Source organism: Chiloscyllium punctatum, chromosome 19 (genome assembly GCF_047496795.1).
Source record: "Chiloscyllium punctatum isolate Juve2018m chromosome 19, sChiPun1.3, whole genome shotgun sequence".
Taxonomy (NCBI): domain Eukaryota; kingdom Metazoa; phylum Chordata; class Chondrichthyes; order Orectolobiformes; family Hemiscylliidae; genus Chiloscyllium; species Chiloscyllium punctatum.
This window is the reverse complement of record NC_092757.1, coordinates 91,209,551-91,230,367: the sequence shown is the minus strand read 5'-3', so window position 1 is coordinate 91,230,367 and position 20,817 is coordinate 91,209,551. Positions and strand designations below refer to the sequence as shown.

General features: G+C 43.0%; 1 protein-coding gene across 4 annotated transcripts in view; it reads left to right on the top strand.

Annotated features, from left to right (window-relative positions):
- bcas3 (BCAS3 microtubule associated cell migration factor) overlaps positions 1-20,817 on the top strand; it is a 1,192,206-nt gene that overhangs the window by 678,625 nt on the left and 492,764 nt on the right. For all 4 annotated transcript variants that reach the window (XM_072590043.1, XM_072590044.1, XM_072590042.1 and 1 more), the window contains one exon: positions 3,221-3,321. In XM_072590043.1, the coding sequence (XP_072446144.1) occupies positions 3,221-3,321 (101 nt within the window). The remainder of the gene's footprint in view (positions 1-3,220; positions 3,322-20,817) is intronic.

Below are 20,817 nucleotides of genomic sequence, written 5' to 3'. Positions count from 1 at the left end.
AAAGACTTTTGGAACCTGTGGGTTCTGCCTCTCTATCAAAAGCTGAAGAGACTTCTGAGTCTGAGATGGACATGGCGGATCTTGCTGCATCAAACCCTTTGCTGATGGAAGAAAAAGGTGAACTTGTCCTGAGATGATCTGTGCACAAGAGATGAGTTCCTGTGCTGCCCATATCCAAATGCAGAGTCAGAGGAACCTGACCCAATGCTAAAGCGTTCCAGGAGGCGCTACAAGAAGAAGGGTTAGCCCATATCCTTGGTCTCCATTGGGGAGGAATGTAGTGATTGTAATGAGGTCAGCCAGGTGGACATCATAGAATATGAGTTCACTGAATTAAATCTGGTCTAATCGCAGAGCCCTGGCTGACAGACAAAATAGAGGGACGTCAGACATTTTGACATTCTGAGAGTTGGCTCAGAAGAAGCTGGACCACTGTTAAGGAGCTTCCCACATATAAATAAAGGGTGACTTGGTGACAGAATACCAGCCTCTGTTAATTTCAGTTAAGACCTGAACTGATTCCAAAGCAGAATAAAGTCGGATTTTCACCACTTGCTGCTCTCTCTCTACTCTGCTTTGGTGTCAGGTCAGACCCTGCTTCTTGATTGTGATTGCACTGACACTATTACTGCAATATCATGTGAATTCACCCTAACTAAATGAAGCAAGAAAATCAGAAGAAACTGCTTTAACCAGAAAATGATGAGAATATGGAGCTTGCTAATGCAAGGAGCAATGGTTGGCCCTGAATTGTTCGACCTTTCACAACTGAAGTAGACAAAGTACGAAAAAGCTAAACATACTGTCTTATGCATAACTAAAGTGTGAGAAATAATTTACCAACTATAGTAACAAGCAAAATGTTCTCATTAAGCTGTGTTCAGTATTAAAAGACACAAAGCCATCACTTGCATTACACATTGCTGAACAGCCCCATGAGAGACTGGTAAGCAAGGTTAGATCTCACGTGGTACAGGGAGAACTAGCCATTTGGATACAGAATTGGCACAAAGGTAGAAGACAGAGAGTGGTAGTGGAGGATTGTTTTTCAGACTGGAGGCCTGTGACCAATGGAGTGCCACAAGGATCGGTGCTGGGTCCTCTTCTTTTCGTCATTTCTATAAATGATTTGGATGCGAGCATAAGAGGTATGGTTAGTAAGTTTGCAGATGACACCAAAATTGGAGATGTAGTGGACAGCAAAGAAGGTTTCCTCAGATTTCAACAGGATCTTGACCAGATGGGCCAATGGACTGAAAAGTAGCAGATGAAGTTTAATTCAGATAAATGCGAGGTGCTACATTTTGGGAAAGCAAATCTTAGCAGGACTTATACACTTTATGGTAAGGTCCTAGGGAGTGTTGCTGAACAAAGAGACCTTGGAGTGCAGGTTCATAGCTCCTTGAAAGTAGAGTCGCAGGTAGATAGGATAGTGAAGAAGGTATTTGGTATGCTTTCCTTTATTGGTCAGAGTACAGGAGTTGGGAAGTCATGTTGCAGCTGTACAGGACATTGGTTAGGCCACTGTTGGAATATTGCATGCAATTCTGGTCTCCTTCTTATGGGAAAGATATTGTGAAACTTGAAAGGGTTCAGAAAAGATTTACAAGGATGTTGACAGGGTTGGGGGATCTGAGCTACAGGGAGAGGCTGAACAATCTGGGGCTGTTTTCCCTGGAGCATTGGAGGCTGAGGGGTGACTTTATAGAGGTTTACAAAATTATGAGGGGCATGGATAGGATAAATAAACAAAATCTTTTCCCTGGGGTAGGGGAGTGTAGAACTAGAGGGCATAGTTTTAGGGTGAACGGGGAAGAAAATAAAAGAGACCTACGGGGCAACTTTTTCATGCAGAGGGTGGTGCATGTATGGAATAAGCTGCCAGAGGAAGTGGTGGAGGCTGATACAATTGCAACATTTAAGAGGCATTTGGATGGGTATATGATTAGGAAGGGATATGGGCCAGGTGCTGGCAGGTGGGACTAGATTGGGTTGGGATATCTGGTCGGCATTGACGAGTTGGACCGAAGGGTCTGTTTCCATGCTGTACATCTCTATGACTCTGTGACTCCATGAGCATTTGACAATGGCCTGGACATGGATTGGACATACTGAAGGAGTTGATGAGACAAGATATGAGATCAGTTAGCAAAGTTCTTTGTGAATGGAACAAAACTTTTGAGAGATTCAAAAAATAGTCAGAGGTAATCTGAAAGAGGTCTCCATTTTTCCTTAGTAATTATAATAAAGGTGTGCTATTCAAAATATTGATTTATACATGTGCACATATATATTATTACATATATACGTGTATAGCTTGAAGGTTTGAAAAGAATATTTCACTAAACAAAATTCACTCGTTACAGCAGTAGCAATATTGTATTTGCAAGGAACAAGTTGCTTGAAACGTGACATGGAGTCTGCAATACTTTCACATGAAATCAATTTGTGGGTGAAAATAGAATATTAGATTTAAGCTAGACAATCAAAGATAACTTGTTTTAGCTGCATTTTCTTTTGTCTGCCCTCATTATGAGTCATAAATCTTTTGAATATTTTATAATCACAATAGAGAGTTCCTAAAGGAGAATTCAAATCTACTGTCTACAGAAAAAGCAATGTCATCTAGCCATACCTGATCCAGGAAGATTTCCCTGTGCCAGCAGATTGTGTGGAAAGTAATTTTGGCTGTTGTCCAGCACTTTGGGCAATCTGTGAATAATTTCTTTTTCCTCTGACTTTAACTGACACTTGCCCACAGTGCTTTTACAATAACATTTTGCATGGTTTTACATACCTTTTCCAGACTTAGATACAGTGTCTTTGTGTGTTTTTCTTTTGAGAAGAGTAGTTGGATTCATTTGCACTGTTCAAATCTTTTGTGAATTATTTTTACATCATTGCTGAAGTAAGTTTTGTTTCCAATAAATGAGGTCGTTATTTGTTAAGAGAAGGAACCAGGTTGACTTCTTTCTGGTGCTGATCTTATACAGTTGAATATATCTACTTGACAATATCACTTATCTTTTAAAATTCAATCTTTGTTGTGACCAGTGAAGGAGTGGGATGAGGCACCATTCCTAACTGGATGGTAACATGATACTCATAGCAATGGCCATTATAACAACACCAGTCTGATATTTGCATTCTAAATGCTGAATGTTAAAAGTATGCTTTGTTCTTCTCAAATTCTTGTGTTTTTTCACCCTCTGCTACACAGGACTCCACAGTGGAATGAACTCCAACCACCATTCAATGCAAACCATCCATTGCTGCTTAGTGCTGATGCTGTCCAACACTGTCAGAATCAACTGGCTGGGTGTAAGTAGCTGTTTCTCTGTTATTAGTTAATGGTGCCAAGTTTCAGTTTGTTGGAGATATTCACATTAACTATCATAACAATAATATAGCAGATTTAGGATATTATTTGGATCTAGGTATTGGATAAATTATACTGCATATGAAGGCAGTTTTACTCTGAGCTTGGTTCCTGTTTTTATTCCATGATTATTTTTCCTCAATTGTTACCTGTACTATTGTTTAAAATGCTAAAAGGATTTGATGCAGAAAAACTACTTCCTTTGTTGGAGAAATCAAAAGAAGGTGAAGTAATCTTAAAAATGAGATGTAGGCTCTTTAGGAAGAAATTCAGAAGCCTGTTTTCTCACAAACACAAATAGAAATGTGGAATTCGGAGATCCAAGATGGCGGTGACTCAGCAAGTCTGAGTCTATAGTGCTCCTCCCAAGACTTGGGCAAACTGGGCCACCTGCCTCTACCACACTTACCAAATCATTTAAAATAGATTTTACTTAATGTAATTAGTTGCTCAGTACTAAATTTAAACAGTCTAGTCTCCTGTAAAAATGATTAGGGGGAAAGGAGCCCGCAGTTCTCGGCAGGCAGGAGACCCTCCCCCAGCCTCCCCAGCTGCAGCAGAGGCGTCCGTAGCCTCCCCGGGGGACATACCTACGCTGGTGACCCTTGCGGAAATAATCTCCAAACTTGACGCGAAGATCGACGCCTTCATCGAAGAGTCCCAGAGCAGATGGAATTCATTCTCAGCTGCGCTACAAAAGCACGACTGAGACATTGAGGAAATCGAGCGCCGAGTCGGAGGGGCGGAGCTAAAGGCCGCGACCTCCGAGACTATAGCAGAATCGGCCATGGATCGGGTTCGGACTCTCGAACAGCAAGTCTGGACCTTAGAGAATCACATTGACGACCTCGATTCTCGAGGTCATCGAAAAAATATTCGTTTGCTGGGCCTTCCCGAACGGGAAGAGGAAGGCCAGCTTACAGTGTTCCTCGAGCAGTGCCTTCTACAGCTTTTAAATCTGGAGACTGGATCAGGCCAGGTAAGGGTGGAATGGGCCTACCAGGTTGCAGTGCATGGGCCCAGCTTGAACCAGCGCCCCCGCCCATCCTGTTCCAGCTGCAGAGCTACAAGGAGAGTCAAATGCTCTTGAAAGCTTCCAGAAATCTTGGGAAAGATCCCCAAGCCATGATTTATAAAGCATCCAAGATTATGTTATTCCAGGACTTTTCCCCAGCTTTGGTTCAAAAGAGGACGCCGTTTGACGAAGCGTTTAAGGGATTTAAACATTCACCACTCCTTGTGCTACCCAGCTACGCTACACTTCAGCCATGAAGGGTCCATGTATAACTTTGGATCACCGAAGAAGACCAAGGAATTTTTGGACTCTCTTAGATAAATTGTAAGAGTTAATTGATGTTGTTTTGCCCTCCCCCCACCCCGGTTTACCCCCCTTTTTTTTCCCTTCATTACCTTACTGTTTAATATTATCTCTGGGGGGTGGGGAGAGGGGTTTATTTATTTATTCTTCACTTAGCGATTTTCTGCCCCTTTTTTATTATATATATATATATAGGCCAGGGGGTCTAGTTAATGTAGGTGGGGGGGAGGTGGTTACCTTATCCTATTTTATCTCTGTCCTTAGGAGCGGGGTTGTTTTCCCCTGTTATTTTGTATTACTATATTTAATTATTATTTGTTGAGACTGTAATTTTATAGTTATATATGTTCATATATGGTATTAACATTACCAAATATATCCAGGTGTTGGTGTGGGTGAGAGAGGGGTGGGGGTTAGGGTACTCATTGTCAATTCTAGCTCAGTAGTATATTTGAATTTTCTTTATCCTATCGTGGGGTGCCTGAGTCAAGGGTGGGGCACTGGTTGGGAGAGGTTATGATGGGCTTTTGGAAAGGAAGTGTTGCCCCCTGGGAACAAGGGGGAAAATCTCCGTTTAAATAAGTTTTTTATATTTTTTTATTTAGAAATAGTTTTATATTATATTGATCAGAGTGTATTAAAGAGCTTTTATTTTTGTGAATTTTATATGCTCTACGCTTGGGATGTTTTGGATAGGGTTTCTTCTCCCGAGGGGTCTCGGACTTGCCCAATGATTATGGTTAATCAATCGATTAAATGGTGCACCTGGAATGTCACGGGGAGTAATTCACTAATCAAAAGGAAGAAAATATTATCAAACCTCAGGAAAGAAAGGGTTGATATAGCTCTCTGATAGGAGACACACTTATTGGATAAAGAACACATGAAATTACGACAGGGAAGAGATTATTTTCCATTCTCTCTTTCTGTGCAAGGAAAAATATTTTGATAAACTGGGTGGCTGAGCGCCCTCATGGAATTGGCACAGAATAATTATGGAATATATTCCCCCGACTTCCTTACAAATTGGTGCACCAAAAAAACCGAATTATTCCATAAAATATGGCAGCCCTTCTTGAATTACACAAATACAGATATTTTGTCAGCCTAACAAGGGCTTTTATTTAATTGAGAGGGTGAACCTGGCTGGTCCGGGGCCCTTTGGGAGAGGAATCCCGCACGAATACGGGTTTTGTTATGATCTGATGTTAACACATTCCGAGCATGTATATCACTACCCAATTTCTGTGTTATCCATCAGTTTTTTTTTCCTCTTGGATAATGTAAGAGATTTAATCATATACTCTGGTTAGTTGTAGGTTAGATGAGTAGTTAGTTGAGTTTTGTTTTTTTTCTCTCAGTATTTCTTTTTCTGTTAATAGATTTTGGTTATTATTTGTTTAAGATTTAATTGTATATCAATGTTTATACTTGGGGTTTTTTAGTTTTCTTTTGTAAACGTGTAAAAACATGTTAAATTATCAATAAAAATATCTACAAATAAAAAAGAAATATGGAATTCTCTGTCGGTGAATTCTGTTGATTTTGAGACAAGAATATTTCAAGACTCGACAGATTTTTAGTTAAGGATATCTAGGGATAAGGTAAGGTAGCTAAATAGTGTTGTGGTACAGATCGGTCGTGACCTCATTGAATAATGGAGCAGGCTTATGGAATTCAGTAGCCTATCCTTTCTTTCCTGATGAAGATGAGTCATGTTGAAAACTGGTTTCAAGATATCATTCAGCCCTCCATGACTCTGTACTGCGGTTGGTCTTCCTTGTGAACTTACATGATCAGTGGTATCAGGATATTCAACCGTGTTGGATATTCTTAGCCAAACAGGTACTTGTTTTCCCTACCATCCACATTGCCTCTTCTCTACAGTATCTACTGGATTTAGATGAAAAGCAGGACCACTGGCTGTCCTTTTTCCCATCTTCTCCGGAGTTCCAAAGGGCACACAGTTGCATTTAAGATAAACTAATTAAATCTAAGCTATTCACAATACCCTCTAACTCCGAACTCTGTCTTCAGTGAAGGCCTCAGCTTCATTCCCAAATATCCTGAATGGCCTACTCCCATGTTCCTTTGATGTGGAACATCTTCTGTGCAATATCTTTTATCATTTCATCGTTCGTGCTCATTTCCTTGGCCGGAGTTCTCCCCCCTCAAGTGATGACCACTTAAGCCATCTCCAATACTCTCCCTCCATGTGGGCCTCTCCTTTCACCTCACCTTTTGTAAATCTGTTGTTTTTTTTCTGCCTTTATCATTCACTCTAATCTATGGCCATCTGAACTTCTTGTTTCCTACTCTTAGGTCTAACCATAACATTTTCCGCAAGCTAGGGACAAGAATGTTAATATTATTGTCTGGTATGCTGGCCCTTATCTAACAGAAGCCAAACGCCAACACTCACAATGCCACCTCCTACCACCCTTTGGACCGTGACCCCACCACCGAGCGTTAAGTCACTGTATCTAGGATAAAGAAAATTAAGTTTTGACGAATAATTATTAACTGAAACATTAACTCAGTTTAACTCCACAGATCCTGCCTGTCCAGCTAAGTATTTTGAACATTTTCTATTTTGATTTGTGCAAATTAGTATGTGGCATATTCCCACCTTTTCATTAAACACCTGGCATTTCTTATGGCTGATGCGTGTAATTGTTTCTATTCAACCAATGGAACTAAGAATGGCTGACAAGAAGTAGTCAGTGAGATTAGAACCAAACTTCTCTGTGATCAGATTTCCTGTAAATGAGGAATGGGATTAACTAAAACAAATGCTAATAATGTAACTCTGCTGTGTGATCAATATAGTTTTAATGATGCAATTTTGAAAAAGGTTTTTCCTTGTTTCTTTGCTTTTCTTTAAATTATATCACAGCTTCAATGTTCCTTTCAAATAGTAGTCTTATTCGATGGTGCTATCAACCTTCAGCTCTGCCCAATGTATGTGTATTGGTCCTTTGGACGTTCCTTCACCCTGTCATGGTGTCTTTTCTAATATATATACACTAAGAGTTCATGTAACTATACATAGGAAATCCTGAAGAAAGTCTTATTTCGAACTTGTTCTTTCCATAAACACTTAAACCCATTCAGTACACTTCCAGCATGATGCATTACTGGGCACAGCTGAACAGGAAAAATTACATACTATTGCCTAGTGGTTAAATTGTGGTTGCAAAATATGACTTGCAGGCCAAATCATTGACTTAATGATTAATCTAGGATTTCCTTATTTCAGCTTGATAACAATGTGAGGTGTTTCACTACTTATTTGTCATGTGCACTTCAAGTATTCCTGTAACTATCTTTAGTATCCTGCCTGACTTTGGCGCACAGATAGCTCTAGCGACATAATTGTTTTTCCTTGATCTATTCACTGGGAAATACACCTGAACCAGTATAGCTGAAGCCCCTTGCTATCTACCCTCAACCTCAAAACCATCCAATTTTCCACAGGTACTTTCAAGATGATGCTAGAAAAGTAGTGTTCAAAACAGGCAGCATTGAAGTCCTGATGACATCCAACTAAGTAGCACGATTCAACAATAGCAACAACAATGACCGATGTTTAGATAACATCTTTAGTGTAAAGAAATGTCCGAAGATGCTTCACAGGAGCATATAAAACGAAGTATGACACAAAGTCAAGAAAGAAACATTAACTAATTGATGGATGGGGAAGGAAACTGCAGGGGATGGACATAGTTGAAATTCGGAGCTTATTCAAGAATCAGCTACTGTGGGTTCTTGATAAGTATATACCTATCAGGCAGGGAGGTAGTAGTTGAGAGAGGGTGCCATCACTTACTAAAGAAGTTGAAGCTCTTGTCAATAGGAAGAGGAAGGCTTATGTGAGGATGAGACATGAAGGCTCAGTTAGGGGGCTTGAGAGTTATAAGTTAGCCAGGAAAGATCTAAAAATAGGGCGAAGAAGAACCAGGAAGGGACGAGAAGTTATTGGCGGTTAGGATCAAGGAAAACCCTAAGGTTTTAATACGGAAAAGTGTACGGTAGTTCACTTTGGAAGAACATAGAACGAAGAAAAGTTTGGCCCTTTGGCCCACGATGTTGTGTCGAGATTTAATCCTAATGTAAAATATAGTAACAACCTATGCACCCCTCAACTCACTGCTATCCATGTGCATGTTCAGCAGTTGCTGAAATGTCCCCAATGACTCTGTCTCCACCACCACAACTGGCAACGCATTCCATGCATTCACAACTCTCTGCATAAAGAACCTACCTCTGACGTCTCCTTTATACCTTGCTCCTAATATCTTCAAACTATGGCTTCTCATACCAGTCAATCCTACCCTGGGGAAAAGTCTCTGGCTATTGACTCTATCTATTCCACTCATTATTGTGTACACCTCGATCAGGTCTCCTCTCTTCCTCCTTCTCTCCAGAGAGAAAAGTCCAAGCTTATTCAACCTTTCGTCATAAGGCAAGCCCTCCAGTCCAGGCAGTATCCTGGTAAACCTTCTGTGCGTCCCCTCCATAGTCTCTGTATCTTTCCTATAGTAGGGCAACCAGAACTGGACACAATATTCCAAGTGTGGTCTCACCAGGGACTTGTAGAGCTGCAGCAAAACCTCGTGGCTCTTAAACTCGATCCCCCTGTTAATGAAAGCCAAAACACCATATGCTTTCTTGACAACCCTATCCACTTGTGTAGCAACTTTGAGGGATCTATGCACTTGCACACCCAGATCCCTCTGTTCCTCCACACTGCCAAGAATCCTATCTTTAATTCTATATTCAGCATTCGAGTTTGACCTTCCAAAGTGCATCATTTTGCATTTATCCAGGTCAAACTCCATCTACCATTTCTCAGCCCAGCTCTGCATCCTGTCTATGTCACGCTGCAGCCTGCAGTAGCCCTCTATACTATCAATGACACCTCCAACCTTTGTGTCATCTGCAAATTTACTAACCCACCCCTCAACCTCCTCATCCAAGTCATTTATTAAAACTACAAAGAGCAGAGGCCCAAGAACAGAGCCCTGCAGGACCCCACTCAACACTGTCCTCCAGGCAGAATACTTTCCACCTATAACCACTTTCTGCCTTCTGTCAGCCAGCCAATTCTGGATCCAGACAGACAAATCTCCCTGTATCCCTTACTTCCTGACTTTATGAATGAGCCTTCCATGGGGAACCCTATCAAATGCCTTGTTGAAGTCTATATACACCATGGTAAAAACAATGACTGCAGATGCTGGAAAGCAAATACTGGATTAGTGGTGCTGGAAGAGCACAGCAGTTCAGGCAGCATCCAACGAGCAGCGAAATCGACGTTTCGGGCAAAAGCCCTTCATCAGGAATAAAGGCAGTGAGCCTGAAGCATGGAGAGATAAGCTCGAGGAGGGTGGGGGTGGGGAGAGAGTAGCATAGAGTACAATGGGTGAATGGGGGAGGAGATGAAAGTGATAGGTCAAGGAGGAGAGGGTGGAGTGGATAGGTGGAAAAGGAGATAGGCAGGTAGGACAAGTCCGGACAAGTCATGGGGACAGTGCTGAGCTGGAAGTTTGAAACGAGGATGAGGTGGGGGAAGGGGAAATGAGGAAGCTGTTGAAGTCCACATTGATGCCCTGGGGTTGAAGTGTTCCGAGGCGGAAGATGAGGCGTTCTTCCCCCAGGCGTCTGGTGGTGAGGGAGCGGCGATGAAGGAGGCCCAGGACCTCCATGTCCTCGGCAGAGTGGGAGGGGGAGTTGAAATGTTGGGCCACGGGGCGGTGTGGTTGATTGGTGCGGGTGACCCGGAGATGTTCCCTAAAGCGCTCTGCTAGGAGGCGCCCAGTCTCCCCAATGTAGAGGAGACTGCATTGGAAGCAACGGATACAATAATTGATATTAGTGGATGTGCAAGTAAAACTTTGATGGATGTGGAAGGCTCCTTTAGGGCCTTGGATAGAGGTGAGGGAGGAGGAGTGGGCGCAGGTTTTACAGTTCCTGCGGTGGCAGTGGAAAGTGCCAAGATGGGAGGGTGGGTTGTAGGGGGGCGTGGACCTGACCAGGTAGTCACGGGGGGGAACGGTCTTTGCGGAAGGCGGAAAGGGGTGGGAAGGGAGTTATATTCCTGGTGGTGGGGTCTGTTTGGAGGTGGCGGAAATGTCGGCGGATGATTTGGTTTATGCGAAGGTTGGTAGGGTGGAAGGTGAGAACCAGGGGCGTTCTGTCCTTGTTACAGTTGGAGGGGTGGAGTCTGAGGGTGGAGGTGCGGGATGTGGACGAGATGCGTTGGAGGGCATCTTTAACCACGTGGGAAGGGAAATTGCGCTTTCTAAAGAAGGAGGCCATCTGGTGTGTTCTGTGGTGGAACTGGTCCTCCTGGGAGCAGATACGGCGGAGGCAGAGGAATTGGGAATATGGGATGGCATTTTTGCAAGAGGTAGGGTGGGAAGAAGTGTAATCCAGGTCACTGTGGGAGTCAGTGGGTTTGTAAAATATGTCAGTGTCAAGTCGGTCGTCATTAATGGAGATGGAGAGGTCCAGGAAGGGGAGGGAGGTGTCAGAGATGGTCCAGGTAAATTTTAGGTCAGGGTGGAATGTGTTGGTGAAGTTGATGAATTGCTCAACCTCCTCGTGGGAGCATGAGGTGGCGCCAATGCAGTCATCAATGTAGCGGAGGAAGAGGTGGGGAGTGGTGCCGGTGTGATTACGGAAGATCAACTGCTCTACGTAGCCAACAAAGAGACAGGCATAGCTGGGGCCTATACGTGTGCCCATGGCTACGCCTTTGGTCTGGAGGAAGTGAGAGGATTCAAAGGAGAAATTGTTAAGGGTGAGCACCAGTTCGGCCAAACGAGTGAGAGTGTCGGTGGAGGGGTACTGTTGGGGACGTCTGGAGAGGAAAAAAACGGAGGGTTTGGAGGCCCTGGTCATGGTGGATGGAGGTGTAGAGGGATTGGATATCCATGGTGAAGATGAGGCATTTGGGGGCCGGGGAAACGGAAGTCTTGGAGGGGGTGGAGGGCGTGGGTGGTGTCTCGAACGTATGTGGGGAGTTCCTGGAACCCCGCACTGCCCGGTTCTACCTCCTTCCCAAGATCCACAAGCCTGACCACCCTGGCCGACCCATTGTCTCAGCATGCTCCTGCCCCACTGAACTCATCTCTACCTACCTCGACACTGTTCTATCCCCCCTCGTCCAGGAACTCCTCCAAGACTTCCGTTTCCCCGGCCCCTAACGCCTCATCAACGTGAAGATGCTGACTGCCTTTAATCACACTATGTTTTGCCAAATTGTCATAAATCCTATTCCTCAGAATTCTTTCCAAACTTTGCTGACCACAGACGTTAGACTGACTGGTCTGTAATTGCCAGGGATTTCCCTGTTACCCTTTCGAAAAGAGGAACAACATCCGCCTCTGTCCAATCCTTTGGTGTAACTCCCGTGGAGAGTGAAGAGGCAAATATCCTCACTAGCAGCTTAGCAACTTCCTTTCTCGCTTTCCGGAGCAGCCTAGGATAAATCTGGTCTGGCCCTGGGGACTTATCAATCTTAATGTTTTCCAAAGTTTCTAGCACATCAACTTCATCGATCTTGATCTGATCAAGATTGTGTCCCAGCTCCTCTAAGTTTTCATTTACAACAAATTCCCTTTCCTTGGTGAAAACTGAAGGTAAAAAACTCATTTAGGTCTTCTCCTATCTGCTCAGGCTCCACGCACAAGTTCCCTCTGCTATCCATGATCGGCCCTACCTTCTCCCTGATCATTCTTTTATTCCTCACAGGAATGCAGGAATGCAGAGTACTGGGCTAATGGTAAAATTTTTGGTGGTGTAGATGAACAGAGAGATCTCTGTGCCCAGGTGCACAAATCTCTGAAAGTTGCCACCCAGGTTGAGAGGGTTGTTAAGAAGGCACATGGTGTATTGGCATTTATTGGTAGGGTGATTGAGTTTCAGAGCCACAGGCTTCAGCTGTACACGACACTGGTAAGTCTGCACTTGGAGTATTGCGTGCAGTTCTGGTCACTGCATTATAGGAAGGACGTGGAATGTTGGAAAGGGTTCAGAGGAGATTTACTAGGATGTTGCCTGGTATGGAAGGAAGGTCTTATGTGGAAAGGCTGAGAGAACTGATACTGTTTTTGTTGGAAAGAAGGTTGAGAGGTGACTTAATCGAGATATAAACAATAATCAGAGGGTTAGATAAGGTGGACAGTGAGAGCCTTTTTCCTCGGATGGTGAAGGCTAACACGAGGAGACATAACTTTAAATTTGAGGGGTGATTGATTTAGGACAGATTTCAGGGGTAGTTTCTTTACTCAGAGAGTAGTAAGGGTGTGGAACGGCCTGCCTGCAACAGTAGTAGACTCACTAATATTAAAGGCATTTAAGTGGGCATTGGACATACATATGGATAATAATGGAATGGTGTAGGTTAGATGGGCATCAGATTAATTTCACAGGTTGGCGCAACATTGTGGGCTGAAGGGCCTGTACTGTGCTGTCATGTTCTATGTTCTATGAATGGAAATATCTTGAAGCGTTGTATGTTAGAAGAGATTACACAGTTAGGAAGAAAAAAAGTTATGGCGGAATTTGAAAACATGGATGAAAATTTTAAAACCAAAGACATTGCTTGAACAGGAGCCGGATTCTCTTCGGACAGTCGGTGTAGATTCGATGGGCCAAATGGCCTGCTTCCATACTGTATGGCATTTTTGATTCTATGATGTTGCAGAGGCCAGCTGTAGGTGAGAGTTATGAGTAGATTGATTTTTGGGTAAAGTCAGAGGTAACAATGCAAGTCCAGGAAGAGAAGCCACTGCAAGTAATTCTCTGGCTATGATTAGATAGATAAGAGTGGAACTAAGTGAGAGCAGTCCCATTGAACTGGATGACACTCGACGTGCTTAGGAGAATAGGGTAGTCATCCATGTCATGAGCTATAATCAAATCAAGGAGGGAAGTATTGTCACAGTCACATAGGATGTCATTTGTCACTTCAAAGACTTTGGAGAAGTGAGGTTGGAGATGGGAAATCCAGTGAACATTTCTGATGGAAAATCTTGAATTAGTCTGTTAAGCAGTTTATTTGCCTTGAGAACCTGGACGACAATGCTTTTAATGTCCTCATCACATTCCCTTTCTTGGTAAACGTGAAGTGGTATGAATGTTGACACTCATTATTATTGATTCACTTGTGTTAGTGAGGAAGATACAAATGCGATTCAGTTCTGCCTTTAGTCAGCTGACTTCACAAGGATAGCTACAATTACAATTAGCACACCAGTCAGGACTACTACTATATATTGACCTCAATCAAAAATGTATTCAACAACAACTTAGAACAGGAGCCATGATGACTGCTCAAACCCTCACTGAGTTACACTTGTATAGTGGTTTTGGTACTAGCATAAAAGTGATTGAGAATTTTGAAACCAAATTCAAAATACCTTCTCTTTTGAGGGCTAGCCACAAGATGTTATGATTGAAACTGCTGCTTTATAAAACAAAAAGTGATTTGCAAATGCCTATTTTGAAAATAAATTGTCTGCTTCACTTATTTTTGGGTAAGAGGTGACTGTGGTTCTGCCACATACAACCAAAGATACCCAGTTTACCAGTAATGCCCATATTTTACGTGTAAAGTAAAAACAAGTAGCTGGCTGATCCTCTAATGAAGAAGACCAAATTGGATGGCTATAGCCAGCATCCATGAGACAAGTTCAAAAAGCAAATGGGGTGAGCCACTACAGAAGACAAAATTGAAGTTAAAAATAACTTTTGTGTATCAGGACTGCATGGGGTTACAGAAATTGATAATTATGCAACTAATATTAAAAAGAAAACAAATAGGTATCATTAAAGAACAGCTCAGTCTGAGAGTTTGTAGCTGTCTATCTTTTATTCAAGTATTAGCATTCTTGTCAGTTGTTTGGTTACATTATCTGTTCAACTAGAGATGAAAGCCCCCAGCTGACCACTCAGAGAGGCTTTGCACAGACTTTTATATGCTGCCACAGTTAGCCAGTGATCAGATGTCTGCATTAGCAGTCATTATCCTTGATTAGAGTTGACCTTTGTCCTCAGGGATCAGCAAACAAATACTCACTTTTCTTTCCCTCTCTCAACACAGAGTGTCAACACTATGTTTTTACTTTTTTTGGCACCATCTGGAAGATTGTGCTTTTTACTGCATGAGATTTGAGTTACTTCTAGCTATTCCTGCAGAATAACCTCATAAATTTTGAATGAATCTCCCCAGTGTACAATTGATGAACACCTTCCTGGGTCAGTACTGAACTTTTTGAATATATGACCAGGATAATTATGACACTATTACATGTCAAAGGCTGGGATGTTGTGGTTCAGGGGTAGTCTCTCTATGTTTGAGCCAAAGAGTGTGGTGCTGGAAAAACACAGCCATCAGGCAGCATCCGAGGAGGAGGAGAGTCAATGTTTCGAGCAAAAGCTCCTGATAAGGAATGAGAGTTGAGGGGGGGAAGGCCCAAGGGGGCTGAGAGACAAATGAGAGGAGGGTGGGGCTAGGCTAAGGTAGCTGGGAATGTGATAGGTAGATGAAGGTGATAGGTTGGAGCGGAGGGTGGAGTGGATAGGTGGGAAGGAGTATGGACAGGAAGGACAGTTCAAGAGGGCATTGCTGAGTTGGAAGGCTGGATCTGTGAAAAGGTGAGGGAGGGGAAATGGGAGAACTGATGATATCCACGTTGATTCCATGTGGTTGCAGGGTGCCAGGGTGGAAGATGAGGCATGCTTCCTCCAGGTGTCGGGTGGCTAGAGTTTGACGGTGGAGTAGGCCGAGGACTTGCATTTACTTTGCAGAGTGGGACGGGGGAGTTAAAGTGTTCGGCCACAAGGCAGTGGGGTTGTTTAGTGCATGTGTCCCAGAGATGTTCTGTGAAACATTCCGCAAGTTGGCGTCCTGTGTCCCCAATGTAGAGGAGATTACATTGAGAGCAACAGACATAGTGGATGACGTGTATGGAAGTGCAGTTAAATCTCTGTCAGTTGTGGAAGAATCCTTTGGGGCCTTGGACGGAGGTGAGAGGGGAGGTGTGGGTGCAGGTTTTGCACTTCTTGCAGTGGCAGGGGAAGGTACCAGGAGTGGAAGGTGAGTTGGTGGTGGGCGTAGACTCATGAAGTTGATGGAAGTTAAACAGTTCATCAGCTTCACGCGTACCTTCCACCCTGACCTCAAGTTCACCTGGACCCAATCAGATACCTCCCTCCCCTTCCTGGACTTCTTCATCTCCATCTCTGTGACCGACTCAATACAGCCATCTACTTCAAACCCACCGACACCCACAGTTACCTGGACAACAATTCTTCCCACCCTGCCTCCTGTAAAATCGCTATCCTTTATTGTCAATTCCTCCGCCTCTGCTGCATCTGCTCCCAGGAGGGCCAGTTCCACCATAGAACATCCCAGATGGCCTCCTTCTTCGAAGACCGCAATTTCCCCTCCCACGTGGTCAACGATGCCCTCCAGCACATCTCCTCCACTTCCTGCATCTGCGCCTTTGAATCCTATCCCTCCAATCGCAACAAGGACAAAACCCCGCAGTCCTCACCTTCCACCCCACCAACTTCCGGATACATCGCATCATCCTCCACCATTTCTGCCACCTACAAACAGACCCCACCACCAGAGATATATTTCCCTCCTCACCCATAACTGCATTCCAGAGAGACTATTCCATCTGCGACTCCCTTGTTAGGTCCATGGCCCCACCAATCCACCCTCCACTCTCAGCACCTTCCCTTGCCACTGCAAGAAGTGCAAAACCTAGGCCCACATCTCCCCCTTCACCTCCATCCAAGGCCCCAAAGGATCTGTCCACATCCGACCGAGATTTACCTGCACTTCACACGTCATCTCCAGGGACCATTGCTCTCAATGTGATCTCCTCTACGTTGGGGAGATAGGATGCCAACTTGCGGAATGTTTCAGAGAACATCTTTAAAACACATGCACTAAACAACCCCACCATCCTGTGGCTGAACGCTTTAACTCCCCCTCCCACTCTGCCAAGGACATGCAAGTCCTGGGCCTCCTCCGCCGTCAAACTCTAGCCACCTGACATCTGGAGGAAGAATGCCTCATCTTCCATCTTGGAACCCTCTAACCACATGGAATCAACGTGGATTTCACCAGTTACCCCATTTCCCCTCCACCCACCTTATCCGAAATCTAGCCTTCCAACTTGGCACTGCCCTTTTGAACTGTTCTACCTGTCCATCTTCTTTCTCGCCTATCTGCCCTATCCCCCTCTCCAACCTATCACCTTCACCCCCACCTTCATCTACCTATTGTATTCCCAGCTACCTTCCCCCCAGCCTTGCCATCCACCCAGTTATCTCTCAGCCCGATTGGGTTCAGGAACCACCTGCTCCAGAGGTGGGTCATAAAATCTCAGACCAGGTTGGTTAGAAAATCTCTACAAGTCAAAGATCTAATCATGAAGTAAATAGATGCCCTGTATTAGAAGGATGTGAACTTTTGACTCGTATCTATTAGGTCTGTCACAATAATTTTTACCCTTACATATCCTCTCAACTTCTTTCCTGAAGGTGACACTTCTTGAGTAGGTGGGTACTGCAAGACCCAAATGATTGTTCACCATCTGTGAATGTAGCTGTTCCCAGTGGAGTGAAGTGAAACTCTACTACTACTAATACTGTTCCTGATCCTGTTTTCATTGAGTGACTACTTTTGTGCATTTTCCAAGAGGATTCACTGAAACAGGGTCAGGAGCTGCAAGTTCCCTAACTCAGGCACTGAGATCAAATTTAATACTTCCATAACAACCTGAGCAGAAGCAAGAAGTGTTCAAGTCTGGGCTCTTGTATCTAAACTGCGGACCTTAATACTGGTCCCTTTGAATGGCTGTTCATTTATAAGCATAACTTTGCATGTCCTTGAAGAACAAACCTTATTATTGCATTATGATGCTTTGTGAAAATTAGCATTCCTGGCAAATTGTTGACAATTTGTTATTCTGAAACAAAAACAACTCACTGTACTGGTGTTTATGTGACAAGGTAAAGCCCGTCTTGCATACTTACAAATCTTTTCAGCAAAAGGCTCCAAGTTATTTTGAGCAACAGCAAACTCAGAGATAATTTTGAATAATCATGTTTTGCTTTCAAAGGGGACAATTTACTTTGATTTATCTTTTTTGGGCATTTTTGCCCTATCTATTCTTTTGAGGCACTCCTCCTTTCTGGCTGAGACCCCTTGGGTGAAGAGCCACATGGTTGTTGGCAACACAGAAAGAGAGATGAGGTCCTGAAAGTAGAATTTGGGGAGCTAGGCATGAAAAACAAGGCCTCCAAGGCAGTAATCTCATAATTATTCCCAGTACCACATACTAAAGTACAGAAATAGGTTGAACAAATGAATACATAGCTGGAAAAATGGAGAGCTGGAAAGGAGGGCTTGAGATTTCTGGGAAATTAGGACTGACCCTGGGGCAGTTGGGACCTGTACAAGGAAAAAGGGTTACATCTTGAAAGAACCAGTACTAATATCCTTGCAGGAAGATTTGCTAGTACTGTTGGGGAGTGTATAAATTAACTTGTGATGGAGATTGGAACTTGGTGGTGAATTGAGGTAGAATAAAAATAAAACTATTTATGAGAAGTAGAGGAGCTATAAATAAAAGTGAAAACTAGCAGGAACAAATCCTAAAACAAATGTCAGTGATCGGAAGAACCAAATATAGGATCTGTTTGGGTGGAGCCAAGAACTGCAAAGGATGTTAAACATTGGTACAAGTGGTTTACAGATCACAGTGGTAGCAGTAATGTAGGGTCTGGTAAAAATTAGGAAATTAGAGATGCAGATAACAAATGGAATGCAGCAATCTTGAGTGACTTCAATCTCCATATAGACTGGGTTAATTTAATGAGCACCAAATCTGTGGAGGAAGAATTCCTAGAATGTGTTTGAAATAGATTTTTTCTGGAGTAATATGTTAAGGAACCAATCAGGACACAAGAAAGGGCTAATTAATAATCTTGATGTAAAAGGATCTTTAAAGAATTTTCAGTTAAGTTTAATGTGGTTCAGTTTGGAACAAAGGTCTTAAATCTAAATGAGGCAATTATGAAGGTATGAAAAATAAGTTGACTGTGGTGGATTAGAAAAAAATATATTAAAAGGTTTAATAGTAGATAATCAATACCTAGTATTTAAAGGACTAGTGCCTGATTTTCGAAAAAACTTACATACAAGAGCATTGCAGATGGAATATAATATGGATAAGTGTGAAGTTATCCACTTTGGAAAGAGGAACAAAGATGCAGAGTATTTCTTAATTGATGAGAGATTGGAAAATGTTGATGTCCAAGGGGCTGAGGTAACCTTGTTCGTAAGTCACTGAAAGCATGCAGATGTCGCAAACAATTCGGAAGACAAATGACATGTTAGCCTTTATCACAACAGTATTTGAATACAGGAGCAAAAAGGTCTTGCTACAATTGTATAACACACTGGTGGGATCGTGCCTAGAGTATTGTGTGCCTTCACCAGAAGAAGAATGTATCTGCCACACAGGGAATGTACTGGAGTTTCAACAGACTAATTTCTGAGAAGTGGAACTAACCTGTGAGGAGAGATTTATGAGACTGAATTCTCTAAAGTTTTGAAGAATAAGATGTGATCTCATTGAAACTTACAAAATTTGTTTAGCGATAGGTAAAATAGGTAAAGAAAGAATGTTTCCCTTATTGTGAGGATCTAGAACCAGGGAACAGAGTCTTAGAATAAAAGGCAAGCCATAAAAAAACAAATAAAAGAAACAGCAAGAGATGAGGAGGAACTTCTTCGCTCAGAGAGCGATCTTTGGAGCTCTCTTCTCCAGGTAGAAAGTGAGGACTGCAGATGCTGGAGATAAGTGTAGAGAGTGTGGTGCTGGAAAAGCACAGCAGTTCAGGCAGATTCCGAGGAGCAGGAGGATCGATGGTTTGGGCATAGGCCCTTCATCAGGACTTCTTCCAAGGATGCCTATCTTGAAGAAGTTCTCCTCCTCTCTCTACAAACATTCCTGATGCAGGGCTTATGCTCCAGACATCAATTCTCCCTCTCCTCGGATGCTGCTTGACTTAGTGTGCTTTTCCAGCACTACACTCTCGACAACTCTCTACTCCAGAGCGTTGTGCAAGATCAATTATTGAGTTCAAGGCAGATATTGATAGACTTCTAGTTACTAATAACATAAAGGGATGTGAGGATAGAATAGGAATATGGCATTGAGGCAACTGATCAACTGTGACCTCCAGGATCTAGGCATGAGGAGCTGAACTGCCTGTTGCTGCTCCTAATTCTTATCTCGTTCTGATGCATATTCTTTAGGCGAGAATTTTAGCAGTGCCAGCTGCAGAGGGCATCAGAGCTGAGCTCAATCCTGAACTCAGTCAAAGAACCATAGGCATTTTCCATAAAGGACATTCAGTCCATTGTGCCTGTGTCTATACCAGTTCTTTGCAAGAGAAATCCAAATTAAGTCCTCCATTCTTTCCCTTTTCTCCCCATAGACCTCCTTTATTATAATATTTATCTAATTTTGCCTTCCGCGCATTAGTCTCTGCTTCAACAGACCTCAGCCACACTTTCCAGGTAGCAATAGTGGGGTGTAGCAACAGATACTGATATGGATTTGGAATTCGTGCTGATTATTCTGATGATTATTGAAATATACTTACATGTTAATACTTTATTCTTAATATTCTAGACTCATTAAATAATTTCATATTTGTTTATTAAAAGAATCTGAAATGATTTGGAAGGAATTGTTTCTATTTGCATCAGTTTCAAGTTCCCTCTGCTGAAGTAATTGCCCCTTCCCTTTCAAACCAGCATTGTAACCTCTTCTTCAAGAAACCCGCACTGATTCCTTTATCCTTACAATGTACTGTCCCATCCCCAATCTCCCTTTATTGTGCAAAGTTCTTGAACACGTTGATGCCTCTGGAATCCACACATTTATTTTACAAATGTCTATATTCGACCTTGTCTGATCAGGTGTCTGCCCTTGCCACAAGTCCCAATCAGAGTCAACACTGATATTCTCCATGATGGCAGACATAGTGCGCTAACTCTTCCTCAGTTCTTTGCAATGTT